The following is a 13805-nucleotide window of genomic DNA, read 5'->3' as shown; positions in this document are numbered from 1 at the left end:
TCTACTTACTCTTAAGTTAAAATGTACAAGAGATCCACTTCTTTTAAAAGAGCATAAAATATACTATTTGACTATACCCTGGAAAGAGCTCGATGATCACAGGTGAGGAATTTCATATTTTAGGTTCAGTAATTTATGAAACATTAATAGATTCTAAAGCGGGTATTTACTACCATCATGTACATTTTCCTCAAACGACTTTGGAATGAAATTTTACAGCCGAATTCTATGAAACTTCGAAGTTCTAGTGATATATTACTTTATACCCCGCCAGACCCGCCAACCTCACACTGGGGAATGTTAAACTAAAGGATGTTTTTTGACGTGCGGTTTTCAAAGAGACAATACGTCAATACCTTTTTCTGAGATGGTCTTTTTGACAGCCGTTACTTGGTTTATACTCTGTTTTGGTTTGCCATTTCATACTTACTCCGGAAGAACGTTTTTTGCTGACAAACGCCCCAAAAGTTGTCGAAAATTTGACCTCTCATTTGGAATTCATTCGAGCAAACAAAGCTTCCCGAAATCATTTTTAAAACATGACAAATTGTTATCGCCTCTCTAGATCTGAAGCAGAGGAAATATCAAGCCCGTCAGCATTTATCAAGATAGAGCTTTACACAGTTTGAACAAATAGCTCAGAACAGATGGATAACCAAATGCAAAATAATAAATTAGATATGGCCTAAGTATGACAGGATCAGAACTAAGGACTTATTTAATAGATCCTGGAATAGATCCAGAAAAAGCATAATGAAAATAAGTAGTTTAATTGAGAGCACCAAATGGTTCAATATTTTAATTTGTTGGTGGAAATTTGATAACGAAATCAACCATTTTTGGGTTCAAACTTCGGTCGGTTGGTTATGGAGCATGATTATGATCCAATTTGGTTCAAAGAAGTTCTATTCTGCAACACAGTTTGTAGGATTGGTGATCTGGTTATTGGAATCACATTTCCCACCAGAAACCAGGTTAGACCAGATCGAATCATAGCTTTAAAGCGGCGAAAATTTTTCTTTTACAAAAAAGAGATCCAAGAGACCTATTCGTACGTGAGATCTCGACAACGATAATGTATGACTTTGTTTCAAGGAATGGCCATTAAATGATCTCAGGTAGGTAACTCGACTGAGTTATTTCATTATAAATTGTTCTGAGTCATAATCCTCCTCTGTTAATCTCAAGTTTTCTTTACAACTCTGGGTAACCTCAATTAAACTCTCACTGTTTCCCTTTTTCTAAGATTTCTTTCTCTTGCTAAGAACAATAGTTTGACGCTATCGGGATTGACACAGGAAAGGGGTTCATACTACACATAGTAGTATGTATGGATTAGTTTTTAATTTTCCTTATGGAGGCAGAAATACTTCAAGATGTCATGCTTCATACTGTATCTTTTCTAACGATAGCCGCAAACAATGCAATGAAGAACTTTATTTGGACATGTGGAATCATCGACAGTTCTCCTCTACTCATCTAAGACAGTTTGATTACTAAGTATTGTGGCGGGCAGTTTTCAAATATGCGAAGGACGAGTATTATGAATTATATTCACGAAAACGCTAGCAGTCACTAAGGCTAAAAGAACAACAACAAATAGCCTAAAAAAGGTTCTACGAAAGAATTCTTACATTATTTTCGAAAACAAAAAAAATCAAAAAGAAGGAAAAGCAAAAAACACGTGGAATGTTGCCAAATTAAAAAGCGCATCGATATGGAAACTTAAAGATGACACAGTGTGTGTTTGTGCCATTTGCACATCAGTGGCAATTTGTTTTGCACAAGTACGTGCTGTCAAATAAAATTAATTCCACATCGGCGTTCGATCGTCTTCCCACCTCGCCGCCGACGACACAGCCACCGCCAAACAATGGCAACACCAACAGCTACACCAAACAGTTACTAACTGAGCTTTAAGTCGCCAGCCCGCAGTGCTGTCGCGACCCACTTTGTTGCACCCAGCGCTCTTGACAATACTACACTGCAGCTCAAGCGCAACTCGTCGCCAACTTAGCAGCAACAACTACATGAAGCGCTACAATAACAACAGCGGCAGTGAGTCAAGCTAGCCAGCCCATCAGTCGCTTAGTTGGCTGGCTCGCTGTTTGCCGGGTTGCCGCGCACCTCTGATCGACCAACCAACCAACTTGGCTTGCTCACATGTCAGCGCCTAGTGCTGGTTGGGGAAGCAGAGCGAGAAGAGGGGCGGGCGCTGAGGTAAGCCGGTAAAATGTCACAGCATGATGGCAGATTCAGTTTACTGACTTTGAAAGGTGTTGGAAGTTGCACAATAAATAAATAAATTATAAAACTTAAACCATAAAGGGCGAATACAACACTGTAGACTACAAACAACAACAACAACAAACACACACAAGTTTATACGAGAGTTGTTGTGTTTGTGTGCGTGCGCTCTTAATGCGAACAAGTACGCGCAAACATTGCTTGTAGTTGGTACACACACGGGTTTAGAGTTACCATTTGCCATATTATTCTAAGAAAGTGAAAAGACGTGCGGACGGACGGACTCGGTACGTTCGAACCGCTTTTGCTGTTGCTGTGCGTTCTCGTGGTGTTGTTGTCAATGTGGTCAGCAGAGTTGGCTTGTTTGGCTTTGTTTTTGTTGTTATTTTTTTGTTTTTTGGTAACTTCGTTGCATAACAAAAATATTGCAATAAAATGCGTATTAGAATGAAATCATGAAAATTGACACTCGGTCAGCGCGATTTTTTGGCATAAACTTGAAATTAACATATGGCTAGTTGTCGATCGTGGCTAATTTCTGTGAGATTTCACATGCTTCTGACATTCACAGTTATCTAGTGTGTTAAGTGGTTGACTATTATGTGTAGTCGAAAAGGTTCGGAAGACTGACGGAGATTAATCCACCACTAAGTGTTTACAAAATCTTTAGTTTTCTCCCAGAGGTCTGAAGCTGGTTCAAAAATCAGCTGAACAGTGTTCAAATAATATTGCTCTTGTTATTAAGATATTAGTTGTTTTTGGTACATGCTGTAGACGACACAGCAAATAATGAAACTATAATGCCCAGAAGGCAAGAACGTCATCTCTAAATATAAGTTCCTTAATGGTCTTATTCTCTCAATGAAAGAAGTCTCAAAGAAGTGATAGTTGTAAGGTACTCTCATGCTCCAAATTATAGTAAAGAAAAACTGAGTTGCGCCCATAGTTATGCCTTGATCGTTACCAGGGGCCTTTCTTCCAATTAATAAGGATCTATTTTGACAAGATTATATATTATATAAATACATATATACTTTCATTATAGAAATCTTTCGTCTAAATTCAGTAAATACGCTTCACATTTAGTTGTAGAAGTTCATAGGGGTTCTCACTGGTTATTGTCCCATCAGGATTCATGCGGTCAAACTAAAAATTTTATCCATTCTCGAAACATTTCCTTTTGGAATTCCTTGCCTTTGTGAGATCTAGGCAAAGGTTTCTTGGACACTTTATCTGTTCATTCTTCCAACCATTCGCGAATTAGCGGATATAGAATTAAAAAAAACCTCTGCAAATTTTAGGTAGGCGCTTTGTCGATTCTTAAGTTTAAGTGAGGGGGTTAATTTTTGCCATTACAAAGGCCCTCAATAGTCTAAGTGTATTTCTTCTATTGGGGATCATCCATTGAACCTTTAGCTGAAAACAGCGTTTTATGAAGAATATATGTGAATTGAGGAGGAGGGATAGTACCTACAATCAGAAATAAGTAGAATAGATATATTAAATGCTATGAAAAGCTATAAATTTTTCATTGATATTTATTCTTGTGACAAATACTAAGATCGGTGAATTAGGATTCAATATATTTAAAGAGAAGGAAAGTCATTTTAGATATAAAACTTCACTATTTCTCAATTCGACATAAAATTCTTGGCTCATATATTATTTCGACAATTCTGGACCGATCGTTTGTGAAGCCAAATATGTAAATAATACTTCATATATTGACAAATACAATTACTATTGTGTTGAGGTGACCCATTTTGCTGTCAACTAATTTGGCTTGATATCTGAAAATTAAAATCTAAGAAATTTCAATTCTTCTCCACCTGGTCCTTCCATCGGAGTGGTGGTTTCCCTCTTCCTCGGCTTCCTCCGGGTACTGCATCGAACACTTTCAGAGCTGGAGTGTTTTCGTTCATTCGGACAACATGACCTAGCCAGCGTAGCCGCTGTCTTTTTATTCGCTGAACTATGTCAATGTCGTCGTATAACTCGTACAGCTCATCGTTCCATCGTCTGCGGTATTCGCCGTTGCCAATGTTCTGAGGACCATAAACTTTGCGCAAAATTTTCCTCTCGAAAACTCCTAGTGTCGTCTCATCTGATGTTGACATCGTCCAAGCTTCTGCACCATAAAGCAGGACGGGAATGATAAGCGACTTGTAGAGTTTGATTTTGGTTCGTCGAGAGAGGACTTTACTGTTCAATTGCCTACTCAGTCCAAAGTAGCACCTGTTGGCAAGAGTGATTCTGCGCTGGATTTCGAGGCTGACATTGTTCGTGTTGTTGATGCTGGTTCCCAGGTATACGAAATTATCTACGACCTCGAAATTATGACTGTCAACAGTGACGTGGGAGCCAAGACGCGAATGCGCCGGCTGCTTGTTTGATGACAGGAGATATTTCGTCTTGTCCTCATTCACCTCCAGACCCATTCGCTTCGCCTCCTTGTCCATGCGGGAAAAAGCAGAACAAACGGCGCGGTTGTTGCTTCCGATGATATCAATATCATCGGCGTACGCCAGGAGCTGTACACTCTTGTAGAAGATTGTACCTTCTCGGTTTAGCTCTGCAGCTCTTATAATTTTTTCCAGCATCAGGTTAAAGAAGTCGCACGATAGTGAGTCACCTTGTCTGAAACCTCGTTTGGTATCGAACGGCTCGGAGAGGTCCTTCCCAATCATGACGGAGCTTTTGGTGTTGCTCTACGTCAATTTACGCAGCCGTATTAGTTTTGCGGGGATACCAAATTCAGATATCGCGGCGTAAAGGCAGCTCCTTTTCGTGCTGTCGAAAGCAGCTTTAAAATCGACAAAAAGGTGGTGTGTGTCGATCCTCTTTTCACGGGTCTTCTCCAAGATTTGGCGCATGGTGAACATCTGGTCAGTTGTCGATTTTCCAGGTCTAAAGCCACACTGATAAGGTCCAATCAGTTCGTTGACGGTGGGCTTTAGTCTTTCACACAGTACGCTCGATAGAACCTTGTATGCGATATTTAGGAGGCTGATCCCACGGTAATTGGCGCAGATTGTGGGATCTCCCTTTTTATGGATTGGGCAGAGCACACTGAGATTCCAATCGTCAGGCATGCTTTCTTCCGACCATATTCTGCAAAGAAGCTGATGCATGCACCTTATCAGTTCTTCGCCGCCGTATTTGAATAGTTCTGCCGGTAATCTATCGGCCCCCGCTGCTTTGTTGTTCTTCAAGCGGGTAATTGCTATTCGAATTTCTTCATGGTCGGGTAATGGAACATCTGTTCCATCGTCATCGATTGGGGGATCGGGTTCGCCATCTCCTGGTGTTGTACTCTCACTGCCATTCAGCAGGTCGGAGAAGTGTTCCCTCCATAATCCCAGTGTGCCCTGGACATCGGTTACCAGATTACCACCTTGGTCTCTACATGAGGATGCTCCGGTCTTGAAACCTTCGTTAAGTCGCTTCATTTTTTTCATAAAATTTTCGAGCATTCCCTCTGTCTGCCAGCTTCTCAAGCTCTTCGTACTCACGCATTTCGGCCTCTTTCTTTTTTTGTCTGCAGATGCGTCTCGCTTCCCTCTTCAGCTCTCGGTATCTATCCCATCCCGCACGTGTTGTGGTCGTTTGCAACGTTGCGAGGTAGGCAGTCTGTTTTCTCTCCGCTGCGAGACGGCACTCCTCATCGTACCAGCTTGTTTTTTGTCGCTGCCGAAAACCAATTGTTTCGGCTGCAGCGGTACGCAGTGAGTTTGATATGCCGTTCCACAGTTCCCTTATACCGAGATGCTGATGAGTGCTCTCAGAGAGCAGAAGTGCAAGTCGAGTAGAGTATTTCGTGGCTGTCTGTTGCGATTGCAGCTTTTCGACGTCGAACCTTCCTTGTGTTTGTTGACGGGCATTCTTTGCTGCACAGAGGCGGGTGCGTATCTTAGCTGCGACCAGATAATGGTCCGAGTCTATATTTGGTCCTCGGAGCGTACGCACGTCTAAAACACAGGAGACATGTCTTCCGTCTATCACAACGTGATCGATTTGGTTCCGCGTGTTTCGATCAGGAGACAGCCAAGTAGCTTGATGTATTTTCTTATGCTGGAATCTGGTACTACAGACGACCATATTTCGGGCCCCAGCGAAGTCGATCAGCCTCAGGCCGTTTGGCGATGTTTCGTCATGGAGGCTGAATTTTCCGACTGTTGTGCCAAAGACACCTTCTTTACCCACCCTGGCGTTAAAATCGCCAAGCACGACTTTTACATCGTGGCGGGGGCAGCGTTCTAGGCGCTCATAGAAAGCATCTTTGGTCACATCGTCCTTCTCTTCCGTTGGGGCGTGGGCGCAAATCAGCGATATGTTGAAGAACCTCGCTTTGATGCGGATTGTGGCAAGACGTTCATCCACCGGGGTGAATGCCAGGACTCTGCGACGGAGTCTCTCTCCCACCACAAATCCAACACCAAATTTGCGCTCCTTTATATGGCCGCTGTAGTAGATGTCACAAGGACCCACCTTCTTCCATCCTTGTCCCGTCCATCGCACTTCTTGGATGGCGGTGATGTCAGCCTTGAGTCGTATGGGGACATCAACCAGCTGGGCAGAGGCACCTTCCCAATTAAGAGTCCGGACATTCCAGGTGCATGCCCTTATATCATTATCCTTAAAACGTTTGCAGGGGTCGTCATCAAAAGGGAGGTGTCTCATCCGAGGCTTTCGTAGATTTTTCATTGGTACTTCGTTTTTATGTGGTGGGTCCCAAGCCCTACGCACAACCGCATAAGCGGGCTTCGCCTTCTCACTTTAGCTCGCCTTCAAACGGATGTCTGTTGGCTACCCAGAGGATACTTGGTCTAAAACCGGAAGTTGTGAGCTGCTTGAACCATGTGCAGAAGAATCGTTTCTGGCCACTCCCAAGTGAGTGACAATCAAAAACTTTCCTCACTTGCGTGAACTTCTACACATGATCCCATCCTCCTATAGTGTCATCTAGTTATCACTTAAAATTGCTTATTTTGTGATCTTACTCATATTTGGAATGTATGTTGATTTAGAGGAGAGAACTCGTTAAAAAATTAAAATCCAGAGGCACTGGGGTCGGTAAGAGTTTGTGTTATGGAAATATCGATCATGGATCAAATATCGTGGAGCAAATCTTCAGGCTATAAATTTCTATCGAGTATATTGCGTCGAAGATTGAAACTCACTAATTTATTTGTTTATCACTCGTCACTATATATTATGTAGATCATTGCTGTAATCAGGGTGTCAGTATACAACTTAAATTATACAATAGCGATATTTTCCCACACGGAAAGGTGCTGACAATTTGCTGATTGATCGAAAACTTCTGTTATCTAATTTTGAAAACACACGGGTTGTTGTTCAAATTGAGTTGTATCAGCATGATCTACTTAATCCGGGAGAAGCCTCATATTGACATCGTCAAAATGCTCAATAATACTGATTGAATTACCGGATATTTGGAAGGGAAGGATTTGGGCTCTATGGAAGCGGGAGCTTTTTATCGTACGATTATCACTATAAACGTGGAGGCTTAGATCGCTTCGTAAACTGTTATTTGAAACCATGACATGTAATAGGAATGAGTTTCTCTGAAAGTCGGCAAAAGCGTCCGAAAGCTTTGCAGTCATGTGACAGGGTTTTTCGTGGGCAAGACAATATTTTTTGGACATCTTATGGGATTATTTTCATCGATGACCACGATGTGCGTATCGACTGGACAACGAAATCGCAGTTGGAAAACATTATTCTCGAAATAATTCCAAACAATTTTAATTTATTTCACTAGCTTTTGCACTTACCTGTTGGTGAGAGTGGTACCGTTGGCGCCGCATGTGGTGGCAACGCTACCGACGGCGGTTGACCAATGCCGTGCGTCGTTAGACCGGGTATAGGAACATGTGCTTGCATGGGAAGCGGAAGCGTTGTAACGCCGCCGGTTGTCGGTGGCAATGCGCCGCCTGCCATCACTGGCATAACAGGTAACGTATGTTGTTGTGGCTGTAAATTTTGTTGTTGTTGCTGGTGTTGATGATGTGACGGCGGTGATTCCATGCCCACTCTAACACTATTCAACAAATTCTTTTCTTGCGCACTGTCTGCAACATTTGATGAGCACATTTGACAATTGTGAGGCGTCAGGTGAACGCACGGCGGCTGACGCACACACTCATAAACTCGCGCGCACAAACGAGTGATTACGCGCCCGAGCGGCTCGGGGCTTAATCGTTTTTGAAAGCAGTTTTTGATTTTTAATGAATTAATTTTTATTTCAAGAGTTTTTACATCGCACCGTCGGTGAACGCGTGACGCGTTTGAGTTTCTCTCGCCTATGCGTAGGCTTCAAATACCGCTAACGTATCCTTTTTGCTGCCACTTCCGGTTCCTGCGTAATTTCACGCGCTTTTACAACAAACCGAAAAAAATACTTTCGCACCCAATTATGCGCTTTTGCTTGCGTTTTTAGCTGGCGCCGTCGGCGGTTCTCTCGTTTTTCGCTTATGTTTCTCATTCACTCGTTTCCACTTTTGCCTCGGCCGTTGTCCGAGTTGCTACGTCGAGGTGTTAACTCGTGGCGCGTCCGTAACGAATACTAATCATGCAGGGGCAGGTTCCACCGCCGCCACTGACCGACCGCCGCTCAGCCAAGCACCGCACTCACTCAACGCGCTCATGAGTTGAGTGTAAACGTATGCAAGTGGGGTGTGCGTGTTGAGTGGAACCTAATTAGTGGCACAGCACAGTTGAAAGAAAGAAAGTCAGCGCTTGTGCTGGTGTTGTTGTTGTTTGTTTTTTTGTTAATGGCAGTGTCGGGTGGTGGTAGCCACTTGTATGTGTTTAAAATGTAAATTAGGAAAATCATGTGCTTGCTACTTTTGTGCAATGCATGTAGGTGTATGTGTGTTTGTGTTTATCGTGCTGTTGTGTTTTCGTTGTATTTGTTGTCTTTAAAACTAACGAACAAGGTGACTTGTTGTAATCCGTTGGGCAAATATATGCGAGCACATATTGACATGGTTACTTGCGCCTGTTTGCGTACGCACACCCTACCGACGCTTTGTGTGGCCGGTTAAGTGCCTCAGATGGGAGAAAGTAGTGACTGAAATGTTGTGTGGAAGATAATGGATGAAAAATTTTGCATTTATTTTTCTTAGATTTGCTAAAATTTTAGTGTTGACTGAATAAGTCATCTGCCGAAATTAAAAGTCCCGTGACATGTTGCACGGGGAAAGGATCACTTATGACTTCTTTAGATGGAAATATATAAATAGTTATGTATCTAAAAATGATCAGTATAAATAGTTATAAGAATAGCTTTTACGATATCGATCTGTCAATCTCTTCGTGAGCCTGCACACAGGAATATTTCATTTAAGAATATAATATCTTTATTAAACTTAATACCCGAGAGAATACGATTATACTCTGACATAGTTGGTATTGTATATAGACCATTGCATCGGACCATTGTTAAGTCGGCAATATGACATTAATCATTGAGACAAAATACCACTTCTTCTACTTCCGCTTCCAATTGATATCTTTTTGCTACTTCAGCTTTTACTCCATATATTGAAACCACTCTCACCCCTTCCCATATAATTCAAAACTAATGAACATGCAATAACATTATATCGAATAATTTTAGAAGCATAAGATTACACATGATGGATGGGTTTTTTATAACCCAGTAACTAAACTGACATATACATATATCACCTTGAAACTATGGGACGGTTTAAGATTTGATCTGCACCGTAAACTATTAATTATTAATTTAGCATTGTTCAAAAGGGTTTAAGAATAAAACTTGGTCGATCTGGTGCACTTGGCGTTGGACCCAATCTACTTTGTAGAATATTTCTTTTTTGACTGATTTTAACTTCTCCAATGTTGGATAGATGCAAAGTTTCGTTATAGGTTTCAGAAACTGTCTATTAATCTTAGATCTAGATTCTATAAGATTTTAAACAAGAGGTATATCTGTTTAAATGATGAGTTCATATCTATACCTTAATACCTTACCCACATATATATATAAATGATCAGGATGACGAGTGGAGTTGAAATCCGGATGTCTGTTCGTGCAAGCGATAACTTGAGTAAACATTGAGATCTCTTAATGAAACTTGGAACACTTATTCCTTTGCACCCTGAGGAGGTTGCTTTCGAAGATGGGCAAAATCGGTTCACTGCCACGCCCACAAAATGACGAAAACCGAAAACTTATACAGTGTTATAACTAAGCCGTAAATAAATTTATGAAAATAAAATTTAGTACAGATTAGAGATTTAATTTTTATAAGTGGGCATGACCCCGCCCCCAAATAAGTTTTTGTATATGTCTTGCAAACCAAAAAAACTGTATAAACCAAAATTCCTGCAGCCGATTCTTTTAGCCATTTCGATATATAGTCCAAAAATTAAAGAAATCGGATAATAACCACCTATCGTGCAAAGGTTATGTTGAAAATGACTAAAAATGCGTTAACTCACTAACTTGTTTTTAATAATTTTATGTATTTGTAGCGAAACAGAACTGAGATGTGTACTGCATTATGTAATAAATAAGGATTAGCACGTTTAGTGAACTGAATCCGGATAGGACTCCATAATGCTTAAGTCACATCTAGATATTTTGTCGAATTTTCGACCAATTACGAAGTGTGTATTAAAGGTATTCGGTAAATGGATGAGGGTTTTCTGGCTTTGATCCATTTCCGAAAATGTAGTAAAAACATTACTTCTAAATCAAAAACATTTAAAAATTTTCAAATTACTGTGCCGCAAATGTTGTGCGACCTACCATGGTGATGGGTGGATCAAAATATCATGTTGGTATCATAGAAATTATATTATTATATTAATTTCAAGTTTCTGGGTGCAAAACTAGTACACCGAAATACTCCTTGGCTTTTCGATTTTTGAATGTTTGTATAGTACAATTATAATTGAGGTTAGTTACACCTTTGGGCAATAGGTTCACTCATTATCTACATAAGTGACATGAGAACAACAATGCCATTGTAGTTGATTTTGTTTGTATGTATCAGTCGATTTTCGTAATTGTTAACACTGATTATTGCTTCGCTGGATTGCTTGAGAAAACTGCTGGCATAAGCTATTCAATTTAGCCACAATCAATTGTTACGGAAAGCGATGAAGCGTAGCCGAACAGTTTAGCGCTTAATGCATGCGATCGACAATCGAACGATTTAGAATGAAAGCGCTAAGAAGGCGAAATTGGGGAAATAGAAAAATTGAGCGAAATAAGAATGGACAGACCACCCGTCGTTAACTAACGAAATTTCTGCACATGAGTGAAAAGACACAGTTAACTATTTTTGCGATGAGACTAAGCAAGTAATGTGCGTTCAGGTTTAATGACAAATGATAGCGCCGACGGCAGCAATTACAACAGTGCCAGTAGCGTTACTTGCTTATATGCCAAATATATGTACATATGTACCCTGCCAGCCAGGCCTAACCACTTTCCCCTCATGTTTCTTCAATTACTAACACCAACGCACACGTTTGGGTTATTTTGTTTTTGTATTCGTACGTGTGAGGGGAAAGTGGTTAAAAAACTCACAAGCAGCTGTCCTGGCCTATGGCAAACTCACCACTTTTTTTACCACTTTTGTGGGTTTAAAAAACTTCGGTTTAACCAGCTTTTTCACCACCTTTGGCTGGCAGGGTAAGCATCAATCATTTGCAGCTACAATACAATCAAATGATTGTCATGAATGACAGTGTTAGGGTTAAGTTAAGCAGTAGTCAAGCAAAAGCAAAGCTTAAATTTAGTTAAGTAGCCACATACGCCTAGTTTGAAATGAACATATAGATAATTGTGTGGGCACAATGTGGTCATTAACATATTGATGATACCGGTAAGTATGTATGTAAATGTAGTAGTTAATTATTTAGTTATCCACGCGCATTGTTTTTCACTCATTAATTTTAATTGCTTGGATTGCATAATAGATTGTTCAACTTAAAATATGTTTTTTTCGCTGCGTTTTTATATAATGCATAGTTTTCTTCACATAATACGTCTTCCAGTATTTAATTTATAATTTATTTCATTTAAAGGTGTGATGACATTCATTGTCTAGAAAAATTGGTGTTACCAACTGTTGAAGAACTAATGACGGTGCTGAATAGGTTTTTATAGTATAAGCTAATGTTATATCACTTCTAAAATATATCACAAAACGATGAACAGTATTTCCAAGGCTTATATTAAGGACTATGTATATTTCTTGAAATTTATTCTCGAGTCTTCTATCTCGAGGTCTACAAAAAGTTAGTTATTGACATAGTCGATAACTTATTTAGAGCACATTTCCCGATTTGATTTAATGTTCGAGACTAGTTATTAATTAATTAACCCATGTGATGGGTTAAAAAAATTTGTTTTTCAAAATTGCTTTCTTAACATGTCTAGAATACGGCAAAAGTGATTTTTAAAAAACTCGAGGTCGTTTTAAAGATACGACAGTTAGAAGAAGGAGCTGTCACAAGTGCTCAGTTGGCAGCTGGAAAATTTGAACGAGTTCTTTCAAAACTGTGTTTTTCAAACTTTCCTCCATGTATTAATAAAAAAATTCCAAAAACTTCTGTTTTTTCTAACAGAAAAACTTAAAAGAACAAAATTCTCAATTTTTTTTCAAATGTGTATAAAAAGTACAATTTTTAGTATATTCACTTGATCACTTGGGCATTTAAGCTTACAGATTAAAACGCCGCTAATATTTTATGTTTCCTATAAGCCAATTCGCCAGAATCGTGGAGTAAGTGCGAGCCCATTTTTTCAAGAACGCTGTAACTCATATTTTCCACAATCTTTTCAGTTTAAAATTTATATTTGTACTGTCGAAATATATGTTAATAAATGATAATAAACTTAAGGCCATATCTATTTACTGGTGGTAACTTCTAAAATATCACTAAAAAACGGGCCGTAACATAGGATGACCCAATTAAACTTCCAAGCTACAATTTACCCTAATTTTTACTAAAATGGGCTCAATAAAAGCAGTCGAATGTACGAAGACTAAAATGGAACAAAAATACATTTTTGATATTAAGATAAAATAACAACTTTCATTGGAATTCCAATTCTAAGCGTCTTCATCTGGATCGATAGAAAGCAATAAGTAACTTTGCATTTTTCCATTCTTTATACTCATTTTGCCAACTGTATATTATTTTATCCTTTTGAATACGAGAAACAAATTGATTGCTCGGTAGAAAATACTTCTTTAAGTTTAAGGATGACTTGCTGAGTTGTATTCTTCTCTTAATTTTCTTAATTGCCTTCGCGGTGATCTAATAAGTAAGCCCAAAGGATAAGCTCAGTGTCTTACCGATATCCTATACGGTTTATAAATTAGGGAAAGTATTATTAAAACATTCTCTCCATTGGAATTCTTATTACAATCAAGTGTTTGACCAGCAGTTCCAACTTCCAATAGAACTTCATAGAAACACATTGGCCTTAATTAATTCAAAATCATAGTTCAGAGCGATTCAATATATGTCTTAATTATTCTTATATT

At 39.6% G+C, this 13805-nt stretch overlaps 1 protein-coding gene across 2 annotated transcripts in view; it reads right to left on the bottom strand.

Moving 5' to 3' along the window:
• The window catches only part of LOC105216625 (paired box protein Pax-2a), a 33304-nt gene extending 24483 nt beyond the window's left edge, over positions 1–8821 (bottom strand). For both annotated transcript variants that reach the window (XM_011191222.3, XM_011191230.3), the window contains exon 1: positions 8046–8821. In XM_011191222.3, the coding sequence (XP_011189524.3) occupies positions 8046–8364 (319 nt within the window). In that variant the 5' untranslated portion in view covers positions 8365–8821. The remainder of the gene's footprint in view (positions 1–8045) is intronic.
• Positions 8822–13805: the final 4984 nt, after the last annotated feature.

Source organism: Zeugodacus cucurbitae, chromosome 4 (assembly GCF_028554725.1).
Source record: "Zeugodacus cucurbitae isolate PBARC_wt_2022May chromosome 4, idZeuCucr1.2, whole genome shotgun sequence".
NCBI classification, from domain to species: domain Eukaryota; kingdom Metazoa; phylum Arthropoda; class Insecta; order Diptera; family Tephritidae; genus Zeugodacus; species Zeugodacus cucurbitae.
This window is presented reverse-complemented; position numbering and strand designations above follow the sequence as displayed.